The sequence below is a fragment of the Plasmodium cynomolgi genome, chromosome 10, assembly GCF_000321355.1.
Source record: "Plasmodium cynomolgi strain B DNA, chromosome 10, whole genome shotgun sequence".
NCBI lineage: Eukaryota > Apicomplexa > Aconoidasida > Haemosporida > Plasmodiidae > Plasmodium > Plasmodium cynomolgi.
The window spans coordinates 80,558-96,023 of NC_020403.1; the positions used below are offsets into that span (position 1 = coordinate 80,558).

The 15,466-nt window shown below is 37.5% G+C and overlaps 3 protein-coding genes across 3 annotated transcripts; 1 reads left to right on the forward strand and 2 right to left on the reverse strand.

The window, feature by feature from the left end:
• Positions 1 to 293: 293 nt before the first annotated feature.
• PCYB_101140 (hypothetical protein) lies at positions 294 to 3,706 on the reverse strand (the record flags this gene model as incomplete). Its single annotated transcript, XM_004222663.1, has 4 exons — positions 294 to 509; positions 858 to 1,012; positions 1,192 to 1,375; positions 1,520 to 3,706. 4 exons carry the CDS (start codon positions 3,704 to 3,706, stop codon positions 294 to 296), a joined length of 2,742 nt encoding a protein of 913 aa, XP_004222711.1.
• An 844-nt stretch (positions 3,707 to 4,550) lies between these two features.
• Positions 4,551 to 9,278, forward strand: PCYB_101150 (hypothetical protein; the record flags this gene model as incomplete). The annotated part of the gene is made up of 2 exons (XM_004222664.1): positions 4,551 to 4,570; positions 4,607 to 9,278. 2 exons carry the CDS (start codon positions 4,551 to 4,553, stop codon positions 9,276 to 9,278), a joined length of 4,692 nt encoding a protein of 1,563 aa, XP_004222712.1.
• A 240-nt stretch (positions 9,279 to 9,518) lies between these two features.
• On the reverse strand, positions 9,519 to 13,570 carry PCYB_101160 (hypothetical protein; the record flags this gene model as incomplete). The annotated part of the gene is made up of 5 exons (XM_004222665.1): positions 9,519 to 9,637; positions 9,765 to 9,855; positions 10,036 to 10,107; positions 10,210 to 11,665; positions 11,691 to 13,570. 5 exons carry the CDS (start codon positions 13,568 to 13,570, stop codon positions 9,519 to 9,521), a joined length of 3,618 nt encoding a protein of 1,205 aa, XP_004222713.1.
• Positions 13,571 to 15,466: the final 1,896 nt, after the last annotated feature.

Below are 15,466 nucleotides of genomic sequence, written 5' to 3' on the forward strand. Positions count from 1 at the left end.
TCATCATTACAACTACGATTATCATGACACATTTTTCGATCATTTATGTGTTAACCACTGAAACTTGGCTTCTCCTCCCACCCCTCTCTTTGTGGTTCTTCCTGTAAGCTTTTTTAAGTACAGCTTTTCCTATATCTACATTTGCAAAAAAGTGAAAACATTAATCATTATTTGCATTTTTAGTTATTAACTGCGAATATTTTGCACACCGTCTTTAAAGTGCACAGTTTTGTTCTGTGCCCCCCTATAGTATGTTGCACGGGGAAAAATGGAACACGTGCATTTTTTGCCATTTATTTTACATGTGCGTGTTGTTCCTTACCCGGGAATAGCTGCGAAAACGTTTGATGTCTTGCGTCCACATTTTGGTCAGACCCGCGGAGTCTGTACAGAAATGTGTTAATATGTTTTTGTTCATAATTTTCATCGTACACAATTTTTTGTCTGTTAATTTCGCCTATTTTGTATTTTTCTCTGATTCGCTTGGCAACGCACTCTCGAATATACACCTGCAAAAATGGTGAAGATGGAGGTGTTTTTAGAACTGTTCGAGTGTTGGCATGTTTGCAGGTATATTTTTAGAGCTAGGGATACTCCTCTTAAATGGCGCTGCATGTATTTATGTCTAAGAAGGGGATTTCCTTTAAGTAAATCCGCTTCGCAAAGGGTTTTTCCGTATTTTGTGCACTTTGCACATTTTGCGTAGAAAGTGCGGTTAAACTGGCCCCATTTTTCAAGCAGCGATGGGTAGAAAATATTATGTCGCGGTAAAGCAAACACACTTCATTATATTTTCCTAAATGTGGTTAGGCTATTCTCTTTCCCCACGCAGTTCTTATCACTTTTCTTTTTTTTACGTCTTTAAAGCATCTGAGGTCTCGCACCAAATCAGTGAACAGACGCGTCATTTCTGTCCTAAAGGAAATATAATTTCGGTGGAACAGGTTCTTGTAAATATGCTCCGCCACGACCACAAACCTGTCAATGGGTGTTTTCTGAATTTCTACGTAGCCTGAAGAGGAAAAAATTGGAGAAGTAAAAATGGCATCCCCTTTTTTTTTTATCATCAATGAGCTTTTAAAAAAAATCATAAAAAGGAATATCACGTTAGCTCCCACGCGTTTGTTCATTTGAGCATTTACAAATTTTGCATTTTTTTTTTTTTTTTTTGCCCTCTTTTTATCGAGAAACCATTCTCAAACAGGCAGTTGTATATTTTGACATTCGAGTCGTTCCTCCTTAAGCGAATTATGTGATTTATGTTTTTCGTTATGAATAATAATTGAACGATCGTTTCGGCAATGAATGGGGATATCAACACACACTGGTGAGAAATGTAGTCCATGTCTTTGGGAGGTACAACTTCGTGGCACTTCTTCGGAAGAAAAAAGTAAAAAAAGGGGTATATACATCATCAGGTTGAGAGAAAAAAAAAAGAAAGAAGGAAAGAAAGAACGTTTCACCATTACGCTATTCATATGTATAATCAATTTTGTTTGTCTTTTCCCAATTTGCTCACCTCAACATGGTAGTTGTCCAAGGCCATAGAGTGAGCGTCCCCTGTTTGCACTCTACTCTGATCTCCCTCTGCATGGTAAAGATCCTCCCCCATGTTGTTTTTCAAATAGTAAAAGAAATAGAACTGACCCATCAATGGATGGATTGAAGGCCCTGCATTTGCATTTTCCGCTACCCCTCCATCCTTTATATTCACGTACATAACGTAAAGGGAAAAATATAAGTACACATCCTTCAACATGAAATATAAAAAATAAAGCAATATAAATGTGTATATAAAAAGAGTAACAAAGGATAGGATTATTCTCAGCCATATGTGGTATGTCACTAATCGTATCTGCTCCAGTTGTATGTTAAAAAAAAATAAAAACATAAAAAAAAAGCTCTCCCATTTGATGTCATACTTTCCTGTTTCAATGTACGGATTGACGAACATAGAAAAAGAAATGAAGAAAAGTAGCGCGAAGGAGAAGCAAATGAGACAACTCAAATGATCATCCATGTGGATCGCACACAAAAACAAAATGTTAATGAATAAATTTTTAGCAATATAGTAGTAATACTTTTCTTGTTTACATAAAAAGGTGTGCAATCCGTACACATATGTGTACGGATAATTTCGCTTCATTTCTGCAGGTTTGGAATAAATAGACACAAAAAGGATCACGTAGTATACAAAACAGGCAAAGAGAACGACTGGTACATTCATAAATTTAGATGCCCTCAAATGCAAGTCGTCGTAGCATACCGTAGCGGTGTCGTAATACGACCTCTTATAGTTAAACAGACCAATGCACATGTAGGAGGAGAGAAAAATGAACATAACCATCGCGTTAGCCACGTATAAAAAAATGTGCATGTATTGATAATAACATATTCGAATGGATCTCTTGAAAAATTCTACAACATCGTGATCGTAAAAAAATATAATGTGAACATAATTTTGAAAAACGAAATTGTGCAAAAGTAGGGGGTACAAATAGGTATTCACGAACTTTCTGGCTACATTCTTTTTACACCCCTTCGTTTGGTCTCTACTCATCCAATCAGCTTCTCCCTCCCCCGTGCGGTCCGCCACCACGTTGAGTCCCCCATTTCGCAAATACAAAAAAATCAAATTGCACACTAATGTGAAGCAAATAAAAATAAGGATACCCCCAAGTAGGACGACAATTTGTATGGAGTATATCTTCGAGCGATTTGATCCCACGTGGAGACAGCCCAATTTAACAAAATGAAGAAAATTCAAGTGAACAATTTTAATTATATCAAAGAAGGCGTTGTGCAAATAAATGTTCAGAAGATAGTGAAGCTTTGCATCTCCGCTGTGTAGATGCGGGGGTTCCTCTTTTGGCTCCCTCCCATAGAAGGTATAATTCTCCATCTCTGTTTCTGTCAAATCGTTTGAAAAACTTAGCAACAAAATGAGGGATAAGTAAAATATGAATTCGCGAAAGTAGTGCAGGAAGTATATAGTCCCCTTTTTGTACACATCAACTTGATAAAAGTAAAGACTTACATTTATGCATTTAAATAGAACTAAAAAAAAGGAAAATGACAGGATAAAATAAACTGCCATGTAGAGGACGACAAGTATAACGTGGAAGCACTTCCTACAGGTGGCATATTTTAAAAAAATATTTTTGTCATAATTTTGCACACAATTATTACACATAAATCCTTCATTATTTTCTGAACACCTCCCACAGGTATCCAAGCAGACATTCGGACTTTTGCAAAATAGATACAAATTATTCATAAAGGGATACACATTCATTTTGTTTTCTTTCACAACACACCTATCGAAATAGTTAACAGTAATTTCATCCTTATGTTTAAAAAAGGCGTCCAAATTGTCTACGTACAGTTCCGTTAAATCCTTTTTGCAATAAAAACGGTTGCCTAAGTCGGAGCACATGTCACACCTATTCCCAACGTAATTTAAATAAAAGTCTCCATCACATGAACAGTCATAAATATATTTTGAAGACTTCTTATTGTTGAAGCTACCAGGAGGACAACTAAAACAGCTTTCAGAATTTCTGTAACTTGAGTAGGTGTCCTCTTCACACGGGTAGCATTTGCCATTCTTAAAATATTCCCCATAGTTGCAAAAAATGGAAGTACTCAACGGACGCGGAAGTGACCAGTAGGTCAGGAAAACCAAACGTGCAAAATTTCCTTTCATCAGGAGAAGTGAATTTCGAAGTTGCTTTGCATAGTTAGCGCCACGCTTGTCAATTGTGTGAAAAAGACCACAAAAAAGGGGCAGGATAAAAAAAAAAAAAAAAACAATAAAATGCGTCAATAAATTGTACTAAGGCAGGATTATCCTCTTCGCAATTGTGTAAATGTTGCAATTTTTTTTTTTTTCCCCCTCCCCCCCGTTAATATGTCCCATACCATTGGTGCTACAAAACTTTTGGAATAACTTCAAAAATGCACACTGTTTTTTTTCGCCCTTTCGGCAGTTTTTATATTACATATTTTTATAAGAAAAATTCACCTAAAATGGCAACCACTGACAGCATAACATTGCGGGGAAAAAAAGCAAAAAAAAAAAAAAATGGCACAGCACCTCCTACAACGTAGTTCACCTTTTGCGGGATCCTCATTCGCACCGTGCGAGGTCATCACAAATGGGCGTAACGTCAAGTGGGAAGGTTTTCACCTCAAATGGATATGCACAGTACATGCATTAATAGGGCATGCCCAACTTCGCGTGAGAATTGCCCATTTGTTATTTCTTCCTCAACTTCCCCTCTTTTAACATCACTAATTGACCACGCAAAAATTGCACCTCATAAGTTGGAAGTCCCCCTACGTGACGCCGTTCCTATGGACCGTTGCCACTGAAGGGATATACCAACAATTACTTTGCTGAGTTTTAAAGGGAAAACTGAATCACAGTATAGAGAAGCTCATTTGTGTGTCATGGAAAGTCCTGCACTTGGCAAACGCACATCTGGAATATTTGTTTAGAAGATTGAAAAGGAGCCACCACCACCTTTAGGCCACTTCTTCCTAACAAAATGGCCATCCCCGTTTTGCTGTGATAGTATGACTCTCCTCGCCCACCCCACCGCAGGATGATAAAGAAAGTCGCGGAAAGCCTGTGCGGTGATTGCTACACGCTAATCAACGCCAGGGGGAATAAAAGGTGGACACAACACCTGCTGCGAAACAAAAGTATGCTTCGTTTGACAAAAATAAACTACTCCTTTGTGCAGAAAAATAAGAATGTCAACAAAAATATATATAATATGAACTGCATCGAACTGTACAGATACAGCTGCTTACTAGAAAGGGAGAATATTACCAATGTTACTATTTACAAACAGATTAACAAGAGAGTAGAAATGATATATAAATTTTTAAACCCATCCAAGATTGTCCTGTTAATCAAGTTATACATACAAAATGCTCACTTAAATACCTACCAAAGCACCTTTCATTGTCTTATCGAAGTAGCAATAACAAAATTGAGAGAATTCCATTTGGAGGAAATTGTGAAATTGTACAACATAATTAGCAAAGTTGAAAATAACCAAAACGTCGTCTATTTATTTAAATATGTCAACAACCATTTAATTAATAATTACACATTCATCGATGTGAAGTCCTTTTCAATCATTCTAAATTCGCATGCAAAATTGAAAATTAAAGATATGAAATTGATTAACAAATTCTTGCACATCATAGTTCAAAATGGCTTGCACATCGATATTGTGAATTATTCCCTCCTTTTTAACGCCTTCTACAAATTAAAATTGGTAGGCAATGACTATGTCAACGATGTTGTGAGGCAGTTCTTGGGCGAAATTGATGCGTGGATGCAAAGGGATCATTGTCCTTCCAAGGGGGGACACCACAAAGATGGAGAAAATTTCATCACAAATGACACAAATGACACAAATGGAGGTGACAAAACTCGCGCTGCAAAAAACCAACTGGCCGACTACTACCCGCACCACATATGCAACATTCTGCTCTACTTCGCCATTCAGAACATCAACCAAATTGTGAGTTTAAATGGGAAGAAGGAAGAGAAAGGTGAAGTAAATCTCAGCGATAACGTGTATATATCATTCCTGCTAGACCTAATAATTAAAAAAAAAAATCTTTTAAAATGTGAAGAAATTTTAATGCTCTGTCAGATCTTCAAAATGATGAAAATTAAAGATGACATTCTGGTTAGCCACATACAAAAGGAGTTACTAACTTATTTTAACCATGCTAGAGAACAGAGAGTTAGCCACAACTCTGCGAACAAGACGGACACCTCACCTACCGCTATTCACTTCACGGATGGCACCCTTGTAAAAATCCTATTTGACATGTGCACCTTTTATACCGATATAGATGTGTACAATCGGAGCGTCCAACACTTTCTGCACAGCAAAATAGATTTCAGTACCTCCCTACTCCTACTTTATGTATATTCAGAAATAAATTTGCTGAACGACAAAATTATCACCTCACTAATTCGTATCATTAACAAACATTATGTTCAAAACTTTCAAGTGGAAAATGTGTTCCTCCTCGTAAGGTCCTTCTACAAAATTTGCTTGAACAGTCAGCACTATTTCGCTCAAAAAAGGATAGGTGGTAAAGGTGTGAACAGCGTGAATTATTCTTCAAAGATGGATGTCCAAGCAAAGGAGGCGCACGTGACGACAGGGCCTATACCGCGTCGCCCCTCTGAACAGGTAGGAAGCGCGCCCAATGGGGTAGCTAATAATCAGGGGAAAAATCCCCTTCTTGTGTGCACTAAACAATCGCGTGAAACTGACAAAAATGGAAGCACAACTGAGGCAAACGTTCCAGAACAAGGAAGCACCCCATCTGTAACTCCCTCACACGTGGAAAGACCATTTCACAAAATTCAAAGCCTCGTAGATAACGTTTTCTTCAAACTTGAAAAAGATTTGCTAAACGAAAACATACCAACGAACGAGCGTAACCTGCCTCTGCTGTGCAAAATGTTGTACTACGCCACCGTCCTGAGGAAGTTCCCCTTCCTAAATAGAGTAATTAATTTATTTACAAACAAAGAGAGCTCTGAAATTGGAGATTTTAAAAATATATTAAACATACTGCATGCTTACTCCTGCGCTAAAAATAGTGCCATCTACCTTTGCAAAATAGACCAAATGGATATTCAAATACTGCATGAAGATGACGTGACGAAATTGGCCATCAAAGACACAGTTCTCACACGTTACAATTTTATTATAAATAAGAAAAACTTCAACAGGGAGGTTAAAAATATGATTTATTTTCTCTTTGAGCAGTGTAGGCTGAATGATTACAGATATGTGAACGTAGAAGCCATAAAATCTTGGCTGAATTACTCCTTTTTGAATATACACTTTTTGGGAATGCTCCTCTGCAGTCTTATGTCGAAGGAGCTAAACGTGATAAGGTGCTTCAGTACACAAAGCGGACGTTTAGGTGAAGGGGAAAAGCTGTCCCCAGTGAAGCCCCCCCATAAGGACCCCTGCAAAGAAATGAGGAACAGCCGCATAGCTATAAAAAAGGACACCAAGTTTAGATACACAAATTTGTATAATCAAATATTACCACACATCGATAAACTTATTTCAAAGTGCGAAAACGTTTATGACATCACGAGGATTTTCAATTCGTCATTTATTTTTTTAAGCCATTTTGAAAAATTAAAGGAGGAAAAAAATATATGCACGGAAATTTCACAAATGAGGAGAAGTGTGGATAAAATAATGAACAGCATAGAAAAAAACATTTTGCAAAACCTGCATCTGTACAATAAAGAGTTTATAATTCTCCTCTCCGCCATGTGTATATATAACAATAACTATTCGTACCTTCCATTTTCTTTTTTCTTTCAATATTTCGACTTGTTCACTTTTAAAAATCACATTTCGTACTTAATTTTGCAAAGTACGGACGAAGAAATTAAGCACATAGCGAATGAGGTTTTCACCCTCACGAATTATGACAGCAGGGGAGGCGGCGACAAAGTAGATGCCACCAATATAGATGCCACCAATATAGATGCCACCAACGAAGAAATCACCAACAAAGACGCCATCAATAAAGACGCCGCCAATAAAGACGCCCCTAATAAAGACGCTGCCAATAAAGACGCCGCCAATAAAGACACCACCAACAATGATGCCACCACTCAGGAGGGGAAAAATAACGTGGAATCGTTTTATTCCTTTCACATATCGTGCATTATCGAAAGTGTGGGAAAATCCGCTCGGAATAGCCCAAATTGGTACAAAAATGGGGAGAAGCACCAGCATGAAGAAGGAAATCTGAACAATAACAACCTTAAGGATGACATCCACAGCAGAGATGCGCATGAAGAAGGAACCTCCACCAGTCTGACCCCCTTCCAAGTAAACCACATAATAAACATATACAAACAGCTGATAAGTAAGAATGACTTTGAATGCAACCACGTTTTCAAAAAGGTTAAAGAAAAATATTTGCACGCCGCTGAAATGAATTACCTCCTGTTGAGAAGCCTATCTCTGGACGAGCTAAATGACCTATGCCTAAGCATGCTAAAAAAGAAAGTACCAAATATTTTTCTCTTCAAATGGGCGTTAAAAAGGAATTACGAATATGTCCATTCAGAGGACACCCCCCACTTAACATACGATTACATCGTTAACTTGCTAAACATTTGCATAAATCTAAAAAGGTACAATCTGTTCATGCAGGACACAGTTATTAGTAACATCCTTTTGGACAACTCGGACAAGTTCGACACGCTTCCCAGGGTGAATAAATTGATCGAGTCGCTGCTTCAGTTAAACGTAAGAAGCGTTTATGATAGCATCTCAAATGAGCTCCTACCCAGCGTGAAGAAGGTCTACCTAAACCACTTCTCAGATAGCCAACTTCTAGATTTAAACGAGGTCCTATATTTTATGTTCCTCCTATACAACTTTAACAAGTGCGCAAATTTTTACTGCATATTTGAAACCTTCTTGGTGAAGTTTTTCCAGATAAGGGAAATAAAAGTATGTCCCCAAAGGAGGTACCATTTTGGCACCAGTCTAAATAACACTTTTTTTATGGCCAAAAATGTGTACAACTTAAGTGGCGATAAAAATGGAAAGCAAGGCCATTCTGTAAGTAACCCTTTTGAAGAGACGAACAATTTTGACAACGAATATGTGATACACCTTGATGATAGAAGCACCAATGAAGGGGGACACAAAACGGAGGATGAAAAATTCGATTACACAGGCGAAGTGCAAAAAGTGCAAAGGACATATCCCATGATATACATAAAGGACCACTCCTTTGTTACGCTTTTCTTGCTTTTGGACCTCCTCAAAAATGATAGCAAAATTGAACATTACAAAGTATACCAGTTTTGCCTTACGCTGTTTAAGGATTATATATACCTATTAAACAAAGAAGTAGTGATCCAGTGCTTGTATATTTACTTTTACACCCAAATTAATGAAGAACTGACACAAGAACGTAAGATGGATGGAGAAAATAATTCCCAAAATGAGAACATACAACACATCCTCAACGTTTTAATAACGTTCAGTCATAACTTAGATGTATATTCAATTTTAAAATTGTCCTTTATCTATATTAACTTATTTATTTATGCACGAAAAAAATATCACGTCAAGGAAAATGTGAAAATCCTTTTTGAACAAATTAACAAGAAAAAAAGTTTAATCGAAAAAAATAATATGCTATATGAGCAGGTGAAGAGATATGAGCATGCGCGCATGGGGGAGTAGCAAAGGGGGAGAAGTTGACTTGAAGAGTGTATGCTAATGTGAGAACAGGGGGAGCGCGCACTCGACCTCTCTCCCATTTTTGACCCCTTGCAAAAGAACCGCACACTTCTTTCCACACATTAGTGACAGCCCCCTTCATAGGAATTTACTTACACTCCAACTTCTTATCAAATTAGAACAAAAAAAAAAAAAAAAAAAAAAAAATTGCCAGATATCATTTTGCCGGTGATTGGCCCCCCTTCACGTCTTCTTCAACTTCGAAATAACGACAAGCGATAACAGATGCAGCACCAGGAAGATAATATAAACAAAGATGAAGATATTCTTTGAATCGTCAATGTTGTAATAGCTCAGGATAACTGCGAAGAGGTGAAATGGAGGTCATAATTAGGGTTGCCAAAGTGCAAAGCAAAGGGGTCGAATGTGCAAAAAACGTTCACGCTGCACATGTGAAGATGGCGGAGCGAGAACGAGCCACAGGCTTACGATATTCAAAATAGTAGGAGGCGAAGGAACTGGCGTCCAAAATGCTGGAGTAGAAGGAGCACATCAAATTGTGAATGTTCTTTATGTACACCTGTCAAGGGGGAAAATAAAAACACATTTGAGATGAAAAATTGGGCAAGGGGTGTTCAAAGGGAGCGTGCCAAAAGGAACAGAATGGCAATATCAAAATGGCACCCATTCGTGGTTGACACATGCGCCGAAATGCGCGCCCGCGTCTTCCCAGCTGCGAAGAAAACGGAGAGGCCAGCACCTTCGTGACTAGTATATAAATAGGCATATAAAAGAACGTCTTGTGAAGCGACTTAAGTATGGTTTCCAGGAACTGTAAATGAACAAAAGAAGAGGAATATTACGTCACATGCCACATCACAATGGAAAAAGCGTGACGATGGTAGGATGAGGCATCTCCACATATAGACATTACCAGCAACCATATCTGGCTAAACCGGTTGTGCAAGAAGAAAAAGCGAAAAGTCATCAGGAATATGTTGATGAGGGAGCTGAGAACTATAGAGGAGGAGTAGGATTCCTCATTAAAGTAACTAATGTAAAGGTAGAGACCTATCAGATCCGTCACATAATTCACAAAATTGAGATAGCAGTAGCAGTGTAAATCTAGTTTAATATTTTTAATTTTATAATTTAGGAATATCCTTTCAAATGTTGGAATAATTAACAATAAGCAGATGTAAAAAATGTTGGAAAAGTTCAAATTGCTCAGTAGTAACTTGATAGGATAGCTAACGATGATGTTTCTCTTTTTCGCGCGCTTTACGCTGTTTAAGCTTCTTAAGCTGCTTAAGCTGTTCATGTTGTCTATGTTATATAGATGTCCCCTGTATTGCCCACCGCTCAGTAGTTTTTTCTTTTTTTTTTTACGTAAATATTCCATTTCCTGCTCAATTAGGGAGTTATATTTTGTAATCCCCGAGTTTTGCACACCCGAATAGCAACCAGGGTTATCAGAAATATTAAATAATTTTTTAAGGTTCCCTAGAATTGGAATCTTAATTTTGTATTCTCTTTTGTTTCGAAAAAATGGATCCACATTCTGCTCATCACCTTTTGCATCCTGCACAGTTAGCAGTGTGTAACTGTGGCTATACTTCATTTCATCCTTCTTAAAAAGGTAGCTTTTTATTCTTGATAAGAGTTTAAAAAGGTTTAAAAATTCTGTGACATATTTTAGTTTTACAAAACAGGGATTCACGCATTTTGCCTTTTCCTTCGACGACCCCTTTGAGACAATATCGTCACTAAGAAGTCTTTCACCATAGTAGTTATTCTTCGAAAAGTTAAAATAACTCCCATAGTACTTATCATTGTACAGATAGTTGCTAAATATTCCCTGCTTAAAATTCCTCCTATGGTTGGGTATATCATCATTGTTACTCACTTCTGATGGATCCTTTTTGACAGCACAGCCGGTTTGCACTTCCCCGGATGGGGCATTCCTAACAATATCTGCCCCGTTCTGTTTGCTTAGTTCCCCCCCTTTTATGTCTATCTTAACAGAGTCGCTCTCCTCACAGGTAGCGGCCTTGCCAGTTGTGGCTCCCGCTTCCTTCTCAAAATTCATGCTGGCAAACTTTGCATCATTATCGTAATTAAAAAAGTTGTCCTTATTTTTAAGGAAAATAAAAGAAAGGACAAAAATGGACAGCGTTTTAATAAAAGTGTTTATAATCATAATATTCACATGCTCGTAAAGTATTACAAAAATATGATATATGAAATAAATAAAAATGGTTGAGAGGCTCAATATCATTTTGCTAATAACTTGAATAACGTAGATGGCGTTAATGCTGAATTCTTTTTTGTATATGTTTGTAAATTTACCACACAGGAAAAATATATTTTCTGAAATAACGTCGGTGACGCTTTCTAGTAGGGAATACAAAAAACAGAAAAAAAAAATCCTTTTTCCTTATAAAGTTGTTCGAAATTAGTATCAAAATGCATGAGTTAAAGATCTGTATAATTATACAGGACAAAATGAGTATGTTCAATTTTAGGTGATAATATTCTGCATTTATTTTGTTGTTTATGAGTTCCCTCACGTTGTGCAAATTGTCCTTCTTTCCGTAGTTAAAATTTTTAAATTTGTTGTAATAGTAATAATCGTTATTTTCTCCCGACCCCATGTTGTTATTTTCTGCTAATTCATAGCTGTCCTTAAAAAGGTAGTCCATTTTTAGGCTCCCTCTCAAGGTGCGGTAGGACTTCTTTATCTTCTTCTCTTCGTAATTTGGGGTATCTCCTCCGTCCCCCTTTGGATTGTCCCCCTTTGGGTTGTCCCCCTTTGGGTTGTCCCCCTTTGTGAGGTCATTCGAGGGGGTCATCAGCACTTGGTCGCCCCTCCCTTGAGGGCTTTCCCCCTCCTCACTCTTTTGGTCCTTTTCAGCATCCTCCATATCACCATTACAATGATGCGTCTTCGAAATGCACACCACATTTTCCCTCAAATTTTCAAAGCGAATTTCTTCGTAGTTCCCGCTCTCATTGTTATGCCCAATGGGGGTTGATTCGTTCAGCGCCAAGTAATCTGCATTGCTATTCTGAAAATGGTTTGGTGTTGTGTCGTTTTGCGTATCTCCCATATTAGCTAACCTAAATTTGAGCAAGTGAAGGTCTTCCTCGTTTGCGTTTCCTACCAAGCTGTTTGGGGCGCAGAAGGCATTTACCTCCACGACGCTTGTGTCGTAGTGTACATGGTCACTCATATGTTCGTCTTCTCCATTTGGGCCAATACCATAGATGCTTGTCGTTCCACTAACGCCCGTAGTCCCATCCGAAATATTCCTCCCCTGGTGAAGACTATCCACATAATTGTACCCCTTCTGCATGCCAATATAGAGCTTGTTAAAAATGCACTTATCCTTTTTACGCTCAGCTCCTTGCTCCGTTGAGCTACTAGAAGAAAGGACCCCTGCCTCTGGATCATTTCTCTTTCTCTGTTTCCTTCTAAAGAAAATATTCCTCCTATTCTTAAACACATTATGGAACAGCTTATTACCCTGAGCATCCCGTGGTTCATTATTTAGGAGCTTACTTTTTATAAAACTATTTCTACAGGTAATAAATTTAATGCGTGGGTGTTTCTTCTTTGTGTCTTCTTTACAGGTACCCCTTTTTACGGTTCTGTTTCTGCGTTTTTTTCTGTTAGTCCTTAAATTTTGTTTCCTCTGCCATAGGGAAAAGGCCTTTTTTTTTCGTAACATATATTTCCTGCATTGGTAGAGAGACATGTCAGATAGACGCTTCGCACACACATCATATGAGTTTTTTTTTCTTTTATTGATTCTGTGCATGAGTCCAACTTTGTCCTTTTTAAAAAAAAAACCATCACCAATTTGAGTAGCCCCATTTTCATACGACACAGAGGAATAGTAAATTTTCCTAAAATTGTTATTTATCCTTTTGAAGTAGTAGCGAATGTACACATAATATGCTATGTAGTCGAAGAAAAGTGTGTAGAAGCATTTTAAGCACACTGGTAAGTACACAACAACAAACAATTTCGTGTTTAAAAACTTGTCATCATTCTTATTGTTAAAATTGAACAAGTGAGTGAAATAGTAAAAAAAATTCTCCTCCTCTTCCTTTTGCGACTCATTATTTTCATATTTATTCAACAGAAAGGTAAAAAAATGTGATATTGTAATTTCTGCGTATGTATAAGTTATCCTTAAAAAAAATGTGTACAGAAAGAGGATGTGATAGATGTAGTAATTTTTAATGAAGTAATAATAGTTCATAAACTTGAATAGCTTCTCCTTTAACATTGTTGCATCGGGTTGGTTCTCACGCAGGTGTTTTTTTTTTTTTTTTTTGAGGGGGAAGGGGGATTCTCCCTTAATGTAATATGAGCATATGTGCGAACGTGGAAACGTCTGTTTGGCCCCTCATACACGGATAATTCGCGTCTAAAAAGGGGACGTCAAAATTTGTGGTACGAGGACCCGGTGGTACAACTCTTTTTAACGTGTTGGAAATATTCATAAATGGACCTCCAAAAATCATCGCTCAAACGGGGGAGGAAAAACTAAAAATGCTCATTCGCGAATAAACATTAATGATGACCTTAATCAAAAAGGGAATCATTAAACAAGGACAAAAAATTTAATTAACACATGAAACGGCTTATTACCAAGTGACAAACTCGATGCATAGACCGTCTACATATGGGGTCATCTGCACGTGATTATATTCAAACGCACATGGAGTATACGAAAAAAAAGGGGAATAAATAAGGAGCAAACGAATGGCAATATTGACCTGAAACAACTGCTGAGATAATTCATCACACACATTTCTCCCCAAATTGGGAAAACATGAATCAAATGAAATGGGGAAGACACGACGAAGGATTGTGCTGATGCGCAATCGCCACGTTGGGGGGAATAGTAACGCATGAAAACGGAGCGCTACATTTTAAAAAAATTGAGAAAACACAAAAAAAAAAAAAAAATCAACTAATCAGCTAATTAGCTAATCAACTAATCAACTAATCAACTAATCAACTAATCAACTAATCAACTAATCCAACCATTTCGTGTTATAAAACTCTCCCAACTGTGAAGGCTAAAAAGTTACACAAAAGTGCGCACTACAGAAAATCCCCAAAATGAAAAACCACAGGAATACAAACATCGTGTATGCGTCAAAGTACACGCTGAAACGGCGCTAATAATGGGGCTAACGAGGAATGTGCCACAACGTTATTTTCGCGACAGTGCACACATTGTGAGACGAAAAAAGAGCGAAAATCACATGGCACAAGTTTAAACGTGAACAAGGCGAATTATGGACGTGCAAAAAATGTTCACTCCTACACGCGGCATGCTTTCCAAATTTTGTGTATTTACCTTTCCCTCCTTTTTTCCAACCACACTTAGTGCATGCATATACACAAATGTGTATGCTAACAAATGGGATGTCACTTTAATGCTAACACTGTGCAAATGCCTCACTATCGTTTTGCAAAGATTTTGCCAAATGTGTGTTATGTTGGTCTGCATCAGTATGCTCCAGTTTGCGCGAGTTTGCGGCGTTCGCTTTCTCATTACACTCTTCCTGTTCTGAAAAACGTTTTGCATATCATTTCTTTTGTTATTTTTTTTTACTGCAAAAATGGCATAAAAAACGTTTTTGAATTTTTTTTTTTTTTTTCGCGGTACATGTGTTGAAATGTTAGCGTCTTTTCCGCTTTCCTTTTCCGTAACCTTCAATTTTAATTTAATTTTTGCAATTCGTACGTCAAGCGAGTTACGCCCTCTCCGCTGGCATCGAAGTGAAGTCACACTTGCAATGTCCCGCATTTCCTTTTCCACACATACACAATGTGAATGGGTTAATTTGTATACACATGGCACATTATATGGACCATGTTTTTGATGCCCTTTCGTGGAGATGTTTCCACGGATATGTTCGTATCCATAATAGTATCGCATCGCGCAAAGGTTTTCTCTTTTTTTTACACATGCGCATTTCCTCCCCATTGCCATTTGTTTATTGTTCCGTTAAAAATGTATTTTGAGGAATATAAAAAAGAAAAAAAAAAAAAAAAAAAAAAAGATTAAACTGCTTTTGTTTTCAAATAGGCGACATAAGTGTTACGCTTAAGTGTTACTGCGCTATGCGTGTCACTCCAGCATAAATAAGTTTTCTCATAGGGTATA